General features: G+C 53.8%; 1 protein-coding gene across 1 annotated transcript in view; it reads right to left on the bottom strand.

The window, feature by feature from the left end:
• Positions 1-1144: 1144 nt before the first annotated feature.
• LOC138243206 (uncharacterized) overlaps positions 1145-13803 on the bottom strand; it is a 33239-nt gene continuing 20580 nt past the window's right edge. The window contains exons 3-11 of the mRNA XM_069198726.1: positions 10787-10807; positions 9847-10119; positions 9314-9598; positions 7197-7493; positions 4194-4457; positions 3494-3630; positions 2655-2753; positions 2434-2517; positions 1145-2169 (exon numbers count right to left, since the gene is read on the bottom strand). Of these exons, the coding sequence (XP_069054827.1) occupies positions 2065-2169; positions 2434-2517; positions 2655-2753; positions 3494-3630; positions 4194-4457; positions 7197-7493; positions 9314-9598; positions 9847-10119; positions 10787-10807 (1565 nt within the window). The 3' untranslated portion in view covers positions 1145-2064. The remainder of the gene's footprint in view (positions 2170-2433; positions 2518-2654; positions 2754-3493; positions 3631-4193; positions 4458-7196; positions 7494-9313; positions 9599-9846; positions 10120-10786; positions 10808-13803) is intronic.

Genomic DNA, 13803 nt, shown 5'->3' with positions numbered 1-13803 from the left:
TTAAGACCTGAACCGGGCTCCTGCTGTGTTCTGCTGCAGAGATATACCAAAGGGCAGGAAATTCCAGGCGGACTAAATACTTAATCTTCCTTTGTACAAAACACACCGCAGGTGATCTCTTCCTGTCACGATTGTAGTCCCTCCCCCTTAAGGACGCTCCGTCTCTTTCATTTCTGACTTCATTTTGTGCACCTGCCCCCTGTTCCAGCCCACCTTAAAAGCCAGACGCGCACTCTGTTCTGGGCTCTGCCTGGTCCGGAACCTGTAATAATAATAATAATAATAATAATAGCTCTTTACAGGTCATCGGGATCCCACTACCGCCACCAGTGTGCAGCTCTTGAAAGGTCCTGGGGATCCCACTACCGCCACCAGTGTGCAGCTCTTTACAGGTCATGGGGATCCCACTACCACCACCAGTGTGCAGCCCCACCTTGATGATGCTCCAGTCCACTCCCCACACACTAGCTCTCAGTGGGGAGGAGAGCTGAGGGATGAAGCCAGTTCAGAGAGGGGGGTTATTAGGAGGCCATGATGGATAAAGACCAGGGGGGTAATTTGGCCAGGACACCAGGGTGACACCCCTACTCTTCTCGAGAGACACCCTGGGATTGTTAATGACCACAGAGAGTCAGGACCTTGGTTTGACGTCTCATCCGCAGGATGGCGCCTGTTTACAGCCCAGTGTCCCCGTCACTATACTGGGGCATCAGGACCCACACAGAGCGCAGGGTGAGAGCGCCCCCTGCTGGCCCCACTCACACCTCTCCCAGCAGCAGCCTCAGTGTTTTCCCAGGAGTCTCCCCTCCAGGTACTGGCCAGGCTCACACCTGCTGGGCTCCAGTAGGGCTGCCAGCTGGGAGCTGCAGGGTGATAGGGCTGCTGGCAACCTGCATCGCCCAGTCCTCCCCGCATTGTGTTGTCTGCGTAGGGTCAGTTACAGTTCCCATGTATGACAGAAGTTTCCTCTGTCGATTGCTGGAGCTCTGCGTCAGAAACGCCCTGCCTCGACTGCCTGCAGGGTGAGGCTGAACTGGTCCGATGAAATGTCCTTCTTGCATCCAATATTCCGAGTTTTAACATGGTCTCACTTTCCCACATAGTCCCACTGGCCTGCAGACTATAATAATAATAATGCCAATACTCATCGTCATAATCATCTTTATTGTATATAGCGCCTTTACAAGTGGCTTTTCGAGATGTGATACAGCAGGAAATAAAGCACACAGCAGAACAAACACCGTGTCAACAGGAGTCTGGGATACAGGAGGAGTCAGGGGTCAAGAGAAGGGACCGGACTCACCCAGCTCGAACCCACACCGGGCTAGAGACCCCCACACGTAATGTTAATGGAGAAAAAGAGAAGACAGGAAACACGTCGGTTTCTGACCAGCCCGCTCTGTCGCCTTTATAACATCATTCCGAACAGGAGTGCCACTCCGCAGCCTCGTCTCAAGGAAACTCACGTTTCCCACCGTTTTCTCCCTCCAACAACAGGCTACCCTTCCTGATGGCAGCAACAAAACAGCCCCACACCGTCAGGTCCCTTTACACACCTCAACAGATCCCTCCTCTCACGCCCGAAGGCGGCTCCACAGCCCAAACGCTGTGTCTCTTTTCCAGCAGGGAATAAGACCTCTCCCTGATCCTGGGCTGCCTTACTGGCTCTTTGACGTCATCGGGACAGTACGGTGACACGGTGACATCATCTTGAGGATATCATAATACACAGCGGGCGACATCATCTTGAGGATATCATAATACACAGCGGGCGACATCATCTTGAGGATATCATAATACACAGCAGGTGACATAAGGTTAATCATTAAGGACGACGATACGAGAGTAGATGCGACGCTGATAATACTGGCACAGGGCATGACCTCGCGCTACGTGCTGACTGCCATCAGGGAAAAGACTGAGGTCAGCTGGCACCAAGACCACAAGACCACAAGACAGGCAGTGACTCTTAATAATCACCCCCGTTAAATCACTTAAAGTTGTGACCCGCCACCGGGGAGGGGCGGCGCTGGGCCAGGCCGGGCCGGTTCCGGGTGGATCCGCTCAGGAGCCCAGCTTGTCGGAGGTGAAGACACAGGCGGAGTCCGGGAGCCCATCGGAGAGGGGGAGATGGGTGCAGAGCTCGTCGGCCTGGAGGGGCAGGACGTCCTGGGGGAGGAGGAAGAGAGGCGGTGTGAGGGAGCCCAGCAGGGGGCGCTGTTGACACACTGTTGACTCCCGATCCACCCATACGGTCCACCCTGTACAGTCCAGAGAGCCGTACGGACCCCCGATCCGCCCCGACTACGGTACAGAGAGCCGTACAGACCCCCGATCCGCCCCGACTACGGTACAGAGAGCCGTACGGACCCCCGATCTGCCCCGACTACGCTCCAGAGAGCCGTACAGATTCTCTCAGTCTGTCTCAGGTACCTGTTTGTCCTCTGGTCTGGGGATCTTCTCTGACGAGGCACTGGGAGACGGGACCTGATCATCATCAGTCACACTGGGGTGCACCTGAACCACAGTTAGAACCATTCAGATCAGAGAACTATTTAATAAGACCGGATCAGAACCACTGGACCAGCTGTCCTCCTGGTGTAACCGGACCGGACACTCTGCGTGTCGGCTCCCCCTCTAAAAGTCCACAGTACCTTTCTCTCCTCTCGTCTGGGTCTCCTCTCTGCGGGTCGGCTCTCTGGGTCCTGTCCAGAACACAGCATGGCGTCGTCGTCCACGAAGCTGGCCGGCTCCTGACGGGAAACACACAGCTGTCAGCTACAGCACAGCATCTGCTGGTGAAACTGGACCGGAACCACCGGACCGGCTGTCCTCCTGGTCTAACAGGGCCGGACCTGACCCAGCTGTCCTCCTGATGTAACAGGACTGGACCTGAACCACCGGACCGGCTGTCCTCCTGGTCTAACAGGGCCGGACCTGACCCAGCTGTCCTCCTGATGTAACAGGACCGGACCTGAACCACCAGACCGGCTGTCCTCCTGGTGTAACAGGACCGGATCAGAACCACCAGACCGGCTGTCCTCTTGATGTAACAGGACCGGATCAGAACCATGGCTGTCCTCCTGGTGTAACAGGACCGGACCTGAACCACCAGACCGGCTGTCCTCTTGATGTAACAGGACCGGATCAGAACCACAGCTGTCCTCCTGCTGTAACAGGACCGGACCTGAACCACTGGACCAGCTGTCCTCTTGATGTAACAGGACCGAATCAGAACCACAGCTGTCCTCCTGGTGTAACAGGACCGGATCAGAACCACAGCTGTCCTCCTGGTGTAAGAGGACTGGACCTGAACCACTGGACCAGCTGTCCTCCTGGTCTAACAGGACCAGATCAGAACCACAGCTGTCCTCCTGGTCTAACAGGACCGGACCTGAACCTCTGGACCAGCTGTCCCCCTGGTGTAACAGGACCGGATCAGAACCACAGCTGTCCTCCCAGTGAACCCAGCCCGCCGCGGTTCCCCACACACCTGTCCCGGCTGTTCCCTGGCCCGGCGGGCCTCCCCGCAGCTCATCCGCAGGAAGGTGACGATGGAGGCGCAGATCACGACGGCGGCCACGGTGGCGAAGGTGATGAGTACGATGGAGTACGGCGGCAGGTCGAAGGCTGCGGGGGGGCAGGAAGTCTGGTTAGCCCCGCCTCCGGGGGGGAGGGGCTGGGCCGCGTTGCCCCTGGCAACGGCGCGCTATTGGCCGGCCAGGTGAGTGAGTGACGCTGGAGCGGTCAGGTGGGAATGACGAGGGGAACATCCACTGGTGATGGGCCATCGAGAAGGTTTTTAATTGATGTACGTTTAGACGTTTGTTAGAGTTACAGTCAGGTGTCTTTTGGGGTAAATAAAGTTTCATTGGATTGAGAAAAGAGATATAATCGGCCAACCCACGGAATGACAAACAAGCAAACACTAAGCGCTAGAGGCACTGCTGTACACAGAGAGGAGCGGGAGAGGGGAATAAGCCGATACCCTGGCTTCTCTCCAGACACAGCTGGGTGAGCTCCTCCAGTCAGGACAGGAGGCTCTGCTGTACACAGAGAGGGGTGGGAGGGGGGAACAAGCTGATACCCTGGCTTCTCTCCAGAAACAGCTGGGTGAGCTCCTCCAGTCAGGACAGGAGGCTCTACTGTACACAGAGAGGGGCGGGAGGGGGTGAAGGAGAAGTCGGACTCACGCTCCACCTCCAGACTCAGGCTGTGAAGGACGTTGCCCTCCAGGTCTCGCACCTCGTAGACGCCCTGGTCTCTCGGGGTGACGCGGGCCAGCGTGAGCGTGTCGGGGCTCAGGGCGAGGCGCCCGGCGTACTGCCGGTCCACGATGGCCCCGTCCCGGGCCAGCAGCCTGGGGGCGCCCCCCGGCCTCGGCCGGAAGAGGAGGGAGACCCCGGCCGGGAGGGTGAGGGAGTCCTTGTAGCCCAGGCGCGCCCGCCGGCGGGTCCCTGCGCGGGGGCGAGACGCGGCAGCCCGTGTTACCGCGGTTACGGAGTCGCCGCATGACCAAAGACAGCGCCTCTTTCTTTGGAACGAGAAAGCATGAGACGACCCCTGTGTGTGAGGGAGACCCTTAAAAAGATATAAATGTGTAAATAAAAATACACGAATGGATATACTGCCGTGTCAGTGACATTCTTAGGTGACACTTCCGACGAATGTCCACTAGGTGGCGACACGTGTACACCAGTCTAATGAGGCTGAAACAGTTGTGTTCAGAAGCTCAGTTTGGGCTGCAAATTCAAACGCATCCAGAGGCCTAGAGAGCACTTAGTGACCCTGAGCTCAGCTGCCCCACAATGCCCTGGGACAGACGTCTTTGGCTACTGGACTTGACATCTTGCGCCCGGTGGAACTTTATGTTTGTCAAGACGGGACCTGAGTTTTCAAAGGTCAGCTTTAGCGTCTTCTCCCGGCGATGTCATTCAGACGTATCACAGATTCCCGGTGGAGTCCGAGCCTGGCTCTGGGGTTTACAGGGTGAGGTGCTGGTCCAGATCTGCAGCCTGACCTCACACTCCCCCTGCTGCGGACCTCCTGGAGATCTCCCTCTTCGCCCACCTTCACCTGCATCTCCGAAACATCTCTGACGTTCCGGGCCACTTCAGCCGAACCCGAGCCCGAGCCACTGCTGTCACAGGTGTGGAGCTTCAAAGCGGTCATCGTCGGATGTTCTCCCAGGGCCACTAACACGTTCCCTTGCTGGCCTTTGTATCCTTGGTCAACAGGTGAGGGGTCCACCGTGACTATAACTCAAGGGAAGGGGGGCAAAACTTTGTCATTCCTGAACACACCCGGCACAGATCTGCTCAGTTAACAAGACGGGGACGAAAGACCAGGCGATGATTCCTTTAAGAAATGCAGGTCCACCTTTGAGACGGAGGGCAAGGGCTTTGTACCCGTTTCACTGTTTCAATAAAGTTTTCATTGGACCGAGAAATAACCGGCCGACCCACAGAATGACAGACGAGCAAACGCGAAGCGCTGGAGGCGCTGCTGTGCACAGAGAGGGGCGGGAGGGGGGAACGAGCTGCCCAGCCCTATTGCTGAAGCCGATGCTGGGGCCAAGGCCATCGAACGACAGGAAGAAACCGGACCCCGAAACTCCGGGGACCCTCGGGATCTGAGAATATGTTCGACAGGGCCACAGGTGTGGGAAACCGGCCACTAACTGCCCCCTGATACACACGCCGAGCTCTCAAGGCAGCTAGGAGGACAGATTTCTGGGTTGTCTGGCCTCTTAACTGGTTTCTTTGCAGCAGGTCTCCCTGGTAGGCCAGCGACACGCACAGATGGCCAAGAACAACCCAGGACTCAAGGGGGCGCACTCAAACTTGTGACCGGTGCCGTACACGGTGTGTTATTGTAATGTACATGATAAATAATGACATCCGTCTTCTCCTGAATTGACTACTGCAATGCTCTACTCTCTGAGGTATCTAAACCTACACTGAACAAACTCCAGTATGTCCAAACCGCAGCAGCCAGAATCCTGACCAGGTCTGGTCCAAGTGATCACATCACTCCTATCCTGGAGTCCCTGCACTGGCTTCCGGTCAAATTCCGTGAGGACTTTAAAATCCTCCTGCTCACCTATAAGGCTTTACATGGCTTGGCACCTCAGTACCTGTCTGAACTATTATCGCCCTACTCTCCACCTCACAACCTTCGCTCTGCTAATTCTGCCCTCCTTACTGTCCCCCAAGCCCCTCTACACTCTTTGGGTGACAAGGCCTTCTCCTGTTCTGCCCCCAAGCTCTGGAACTCTCTCCCCAAGGATATCAGAGAGTCACCTTCTCTAAACTCCTTCAGATCCAGACTCCAAACCCTCTTCTTCAGAAAAGCCTTTACTGAACTGGTTCTGTTCTTCACCCCTCTGCTCTTCTTAGTACCACCATCCAAAGTCTCCTCTGTGTATTGTAATTGTTTTATCTTGTGTATTTTTCTTACTTATTGTTGTTGTCATTCTGTAAAGCGCTTAGAGAAGCCACCTTTATAGGTGCTATATAAAATAGTTTATTATTATATTATTACAATGTAATATACATTATATAATGTACATAAATAAATGTATATATATGTGTAAATATACGGGAGCATCACCCAGGTGGGGCTGCACATTGGTGGTAGTGGTGGGATTCCCCATTACCTGTGAAGAAAGATGTGAAGACGGGGGTTTGAATTTAATCTTTTCTGTAGGGGGTTTAGACTTCCAAGTCACAAGCTGGGGTTTATGGCAGGAAAGGGGGTTAACTGATAAGGATTGCAGTTGCCAGCTAGGAACCCCCCTGGGTGTAATGTTAAACTGACCATTTGCCCAGAACATCGTAAACTGGCCAAATACCATGAACCCCCCTCTTTACCATCAGACCGAGTGACGTCAGAAACAGAGAAGAAGACACTATATAACCCAAAAGTTTGTAACAGTACGGGGAACAATACTTCGGTTTTGTTGTTTCTTGCGGGAAACAAGACTTCGGCTTTATTGTTCCTTGCATGCAATAAACTCATCTGTTTTACTTCATCTCGGGATCAAGAACCTTATTTCTTCAGTTACAACACCTGTAAAGCGCTATATGAGTGTAGGAATTATTATTATTCTATATATTAGATCTAACACTTGCTATGATATTATTATAAGTATGACTACCGAGAGGAGTGGGAGGCAGGCGGTCAGCAGGACTCACCCTTGAGCCACAGGCAGGTGGCTCTCAGCAGGCGGCCCTGGGCGTCCCTCAGCCTGAACTGGCCCTGGTCCTGGAAGGTCAGCTTGTGGAGCGTCAGGCTCCTGTTGCCCAGCGAGAGGCGCTCTCCGAATTCGCTGAACGGGGGCGGGCCGGGACCCCCCCGGCGGTCCAGCAGGACCCGGACTGGGGGCTGACCGGCCTGCAAGGGCTCGAACTCCAGCAGCACCGCTGGCCAGTCCTGCTCCAGGGGGATGAGCAGCTGTCCCCTATAGGACAGAGATATCCGCTCGGAGCACCCTGGAGCAGAAGGACACACACACAGTTCATGAGCACAGAGATAGACACACACACACACACACACACACACACACACACACACACACACACACACACACTGTGTGCTGGGATCAGGTCTCCTGTCTCTCAGTAGCGCCCCCCTGTGGTCTCGGACCTGTCCACAGCTGTCTGACAATGACAGTGACAGTGATGATGATGAGAAATAGTGACGGTGATGATAATGATGAAGATGTTAGTGAGAGTGATAATTATGATTGTGATGGTGATGATAATGATAGTGGCAGTGATGATAGTGACAGTGATGATGACGGTGATGATGATGAGAAATAGTGACGGTGATGATAGTGATGAAGATGATAGTGACAGTAATGGAGATGAGTGACAGTGACGGTGATGATAGTGATGAAGGTGATAGTGACATTGATAATGATGATTGTGATGGTGATGATAATGATAGTGGCAGTGATGATAGTGACAGTGATGATGATGGTGATGATGATGAGAAATAGTGACGGTGATGATAGTGATGAAGATGATAGTGACAGTGATGGAGATGAGTGACAGTGACGGTGATGATAGTGATGAAGGTGATAGTGACATTGATAATGATAATTATGATGGTGATGATGATGATAGTGGCAGTGATGATGACGGTGGATAGTGATGGAGATGATAGTGACAGTGATGGAGATGATAGTGACAGTGATGGAGATGATAGTGATGAAGATAATAGTGACATTGATAATGATGATGATAGTCAGTGATGATAACGAGAAATAGTGACAGTGATGGAGATGATAGTGATGAAGATGATAGTGACAGTAATGGAGATGAGTGACAGTGACGGTGATGATAGTGATGAAGGTGATAGTGACATTGATAATGATGATGATGATAGTGGCAGTGATGATAGTCAGTGATGATAACGAGAAATAGTGACAGTGATGGAGATGATAGTGATGAAGATGATAGTGACAGTAATGGAGATGAGTGACAGTGACGGTGATGATAGTGATGAAGGTGATAGTGACATTGATAATGATGATTGTGACGGTGATGGAGATGAGTGACAGTGACGGCGATGATAGTGATGGAGATGATAGTGACAGTGATGGAGATGAGTGACAGTGACTGTGATGATAGTGATGAAGATGATAGTGACATTGATAATGATGATGATGATAGTGGCAGTGATGATAGTCAGTGATGATAATGAGAAATAGTGACAGTGATGGAGATGAGTGACAGTGACGGCGATGATAGTGATGAAGATGATAGTGACAGTAATGGAGATGAGTGACAGTGACGGTGATGATAGTGATGAAGGTGATAGTGACATTGATAATGATGATGATGATAGTGGCAGTGATGATAGTCAGTGATGATGACGGTGATGATGATGAGAAATAGTGACAGTGATGGAGATGAGTGACAGTGACGGCGATGATAGTAATGAAGATGATAGTGACAGTGATGGAGATGAGTGACAGTGACGGCGATGATAGTGATGGTGATGATAGTGATGAAGATGATAGTGACATAGTGACGTTGATAATTATGATGATAGTGGCAGTGATGATAGTCAGTGATGATGACGGTGATGATGATGAGAAATAGTGACAGTGATGGAGATGAGTGACAGTGACGGTGATGATAGTGATGAAGATGATAGTGACATTGATGATGATGATAGTGGCAGTGATGATAGTCAGTGATGATGACGGTTATGATAGTGGCAGTGATGATAGTGACAGTGATGGAGGTGAGTGACAGTGACGGCGATGATAGCGAAGGCAACGCTGACGGCGATCTGGTCTCACCTCTCACCACCAGACACACCCTGTCCAGCTCTCTGCCCTCCCAGTCGCGCACGATGTAGACCCCCTGGTCTCCGGCCGTCACGGCGTGCAGACTCCAGTGCCGGCTGCCCACGGAGACGCGCGCGCGGTACCGCGGGTCCGGCGTCTGGCTGCGGTTCAGCAGCACCAGGGTCTCGTTCCCTCCGAACGGCAAGGGCTCGAACTCCAGGAGCAGCCTGGAGACGTCCTCTGTCAGCGCGAGCTCCAGGGAGCCTCCGGTCTGCACCAGGTGCTCGGCGAAGCAGTCTGACACGGCAGAGGGGAGAGAGACAGAGGGGGGTCGTCTTGCAGCATTCCTGTCTCTCTCTCAGCCTGTCTGTCTCTCCAGGCTCTTACCTCTCACCATCATGGTGATGTTGTGGGTGTGCTGTGCCTCTCTCTCTCTCAGCCTGTCTGTCTCTCCAGGCTCTTACCTCTGACCATCACAGTGATGTTGTGGGTGTGCTGTGCCTGTCTCTCTCTCTCTCAGCCTGTCTGTCTCTCCAGGCTCTTACCTCTGACCACCACAGTGATGTTGGCGATGTACCAGGACTGCCTCAGCCTCACCAGGTAGACCCCACTGTCGGCCGCGGTGATGTTTCTCAGGACCAGCAGGCCGGACTCGTTGTGGAAGAGACACCTGGGCTCCAGGACGCGTCCCTCCGCCATCAGGGCCCTGGAGGAGTCTGGGTCGGTCCCGGGCTGGAACAGCACCTCGGCCGACTCGTTCGTGGGCACTGGGATGTAGAGGTCTTCACCGAGGAGAAGAGTCTTAGTCTCCTCCGTCCCTGGAAGAAGAAACAGACAGGAAGAGCAGAGCTCACAGACCGTCTGGCCTGGCTTGCTTGCTCGTTAGAAGAACGTTGATCGGAGGACCAGGGTATCAGCAGCTTGTTCCTTCCTCCCACCTCCCTCGGTGTAAAGTAGGGCCTCCTGTGCTGACTGGAGGAGCTCATCCAGCTGTACACAGAGGGGAGTGGGAGGGGGGAACAAGCTGATACCCTGGCTTCTCTCCAGACACAGCTGGGTGAGCTCCTCCAGTCAGGACAGGAGGCTCTACTGTACACAGAGAGGGGTGGGAGGGGGGAACAAGCTGATACCCTGGCTTCTCTCCAGACACAGCTGGGTGAGCTCCTCCAGTCAGGACAGGAGGCTCTACTGTACACAGAGAGGGGCGGGAGGGGGGAACAAGCTGATACCCTGGCTTCTCTCCAGACACAGCTGGGTGAGCTCCTCCAGTCACGACAGGAGGCTCTACTGTACACAGAGAGGGGTGGGAGGGGGGAACAAGCCGATACCCTGGCTTCTCTCCAGACACAGCTGGGTGAGCTCCTCCAGTCAGGACAGGAGGCTCTGCTGTACACAGAGGGGGGTGGGAGGGGGGAACAAGCTGTCCAGCCCTGTTGCTGAAGCTGATCCAGGAGCAGCAGAGACAGTGTGAGTCTGGAGTCTTACCGGACTGAGCTGACGACTGACCTGGAGAGAGAGAAAGGGGAGAGACAAGCCATTACCCAGAGCTGTCATGAGCTCATCGCCGCTGCGCTGTGGGGAGATAATGAAGAGTCACTGACTCTCTCCCCACCCCTGCAGGAAATCTCAAGGCTCAATCACGCCCTCCGCCCTCTCTTCCAGTCCGCTTGTCTGCACACAGGCTCCTCACTGTGTCTCTGGGGCGTGATCAGTCTGTACGTGCGTGTCTCTGTCTCTCTGTCTCTCTTTACTATCAGTGTGTGTGTGTCCCCTCTGCTGACTGACACTGGCACAGCTGTGATCAGGACAGACTGACACTGTGACACAGCTGTGATCAGGACAGACTGAGAGACACTGGGACACAGCTGTGATCAGGACAGACTGACACTGTGACACAGCTGTGATCAGGACAGGCTGAGAGACACTGGGACACAGCTGTGATCAGGACAGGCTGAGAGACACTGTGACACAGCTGTGATCAGGACAAGCTGACACTGTGACCCAGCTGTGATCAGGACAGGCTGAGAGACACTGGGACACAGATGTGATCAGGACAGGCTGAGAGACACCGGGACACAGCTGTGATTAGGACAGACTGACACTGGGACACAGCTGTGATCAGGACAGGCTGAGAGACACTGGGACACAGCTGTGATCAGGACAGACTGACACTGTGACACAGCTGTGATCAGGACAGACTGAGAGACACTAGGACACAGCTGTGATCAGGACAGACTGACACTGTGACACAGCTGTGATCAGGACAGGCTGAGAGACACTGTGACACAGCTGTGATCAGGACAGTCTGAGAGACACTGGGACACAGCTGTGATCAGGACAGGCTGAAACACACTGACACAGCTGTGTTCAGGACAGGCTGAGAGACACTAGGACACAGCTGTAATCAGGAGAGACTGAGAGACACTGGGACACAGCTGTGATCAGGAGAGACTGAGAGACACTGGGACACAGCTGTGATCAGGACAGGCTGAAATACACTGTGACACAGCTGTGTTCAGGACAGACTGAGAGACACTGGGACAGCTGTGATCAGGACAGGCTGGGAGACACTGGGACACAGCTGTGATCAGGACAGGCTGAGGGACACTGGGACACAGCTGTGATCAGGACAGACTGAGAGACACTGGGACACAGCTGTGATCAGGACAGGCTGAGGGACACTGGGACACAGCTGTGATCAGGACAGGCTGAGAGACACTGGGACACAGCTGTGATCAGGACAGGCTGAGAGACACTGGGACACAGCTGTGATCAGGACAGTCTGAGAGACACTGGGACACAGCTGTGATCAGGACAGGCTGAAACACACTGACACAGCTGTGTTCAGGACAGGCTGAGAGACACTAAGACACAGCTGTGATCAGGACAGACTGAGAGACACTGGGACACAGCTGTGATCAGGACAGGCTGAAACACACTGTGACACAACTGTGTTCAGGACAGACTGAGAGACACTGGGACAGCTGTGATCAGGACAGGCTGGGAGACACTGGGACACAGCTGTGATCAGGACAGACTGAGAGACACTGGGACACAACTGTGATCAGGACAGACTGACACTGTGACACAGCTGTGATCAGGACAGGCTGAGGGACACTGGGACACAGCTGTGATCAGGACAGACTGAGAGACACTGGGACACAGCTGTGATCAGAACAGACTGACACTGTGACACAGCTGTGATCAGGACAGGCTGAGAGACACTGGGACACAGCTGTGATCAGGACAGGCTGAAACACACTGTGACACAGCTGTGTTCAGGACAGGCTGAGAGACACTGGGACACAGCTGTGATCAGTACAGACTGAGAGACACTGGGACACAGCTGTGATCAGGACAGACTGGGAGACACTGGGACACAGCTGTGATCAGGACAGACTGGGAGACACTGGGATACAGCTGTGATCAGGACAGATTGATACTGTGACGCAGCTGTGATCAGGACAGGCTGAGAGACACTGGGACACAGCTGTGATCAGGACAGGCTGACACTGTGACACAGCTGTGATCAGGACAGGCTGAGAGACACTGTGACACAGCTGTGATCAGGACAGACTGACACTGTGACACAGCTGTGATCAGGACAGGCTGAGAGACACTGGGACACAGCTGTGATCAGGACAGGCTGAGAGACACTGTGACACAGCTGTGATCAGGACAGACTGAGACACACTAGGACACAGTTGTGATCAGGACAGGCTGAGAGACACTGGGACACAGCTGTGATCAGGACAGGCTGAGAGACACTGGGACACAGCTGTGATCAGGACAGGCTGACACTGTGACACAGCTGTGATCAGGACAGGCTGAGAGACACTGTGACACAGCTGTGATCAGGACAGACTGAGACACACTAGGACACAGCTGTGATCAGGACAGGCTGAGAGACACTGGGACACAGCTGTGATCAGGACAGGCTGACACTGTGACACAGCTGTGATCAGGACAGGCTGAGAGACACTAGGACACAGCTGTGATCAGGACAGGCTGAGAGACACTGGGACACAGCTGTGATCAGGACAGGCTGAAACACACTGGGACACAGCTGTGATCAGGACAGGCTGAAACACACTGACACAGCTGTGTTCAGGACAGGCTGAGAGACACTAAGACACAGCTGTGATCAGGACAGACTGAGAGACACTGGGACACAGCTGTGATCAGGACAGACTGACACTGGGACACAGCTGTGATCAGGACAGGCTGAAACACACTGTGACAAAACTGTGTTCAGGACAGACTGAGAGACACTGGGACAGCTGTGATCAGGACAGGCTGGGAGACACTGGGACACAGCTGTGATCAGGACAGACTGAGAGACACTGGGACACAACTGTGATCAGGACAGACTGACACTGTGACACAGCTGTGATCAGGACAGGCTGAGGGACACTGGGACACAGCTGTGATCAGGACAGACTGAGAGACACTGGGACACAGCTGTGATCAGAACAGACTGACACTGTGACACAGCTATGATC

Source organism: Lepisosteus oculatus, chromosome 14, assembly GCF_040954835.1.
Source record: "Lepisosteus oculatus isolate fLepOcu1 chromosome 14, fLepOcu1.hap2, whole genome shotgun sequence".
In the NCBI taxonomy this organism is placed as follows: Eukaryota; Metazoa; Chordata; class Actinopteri; order Semionotiformes; family Lepisosteidae; genus Lepisosteus; species Lepisosteus oculatus.
This window is presented reverse-complemented; position numbering and strand designations above follow the sequence as displayed.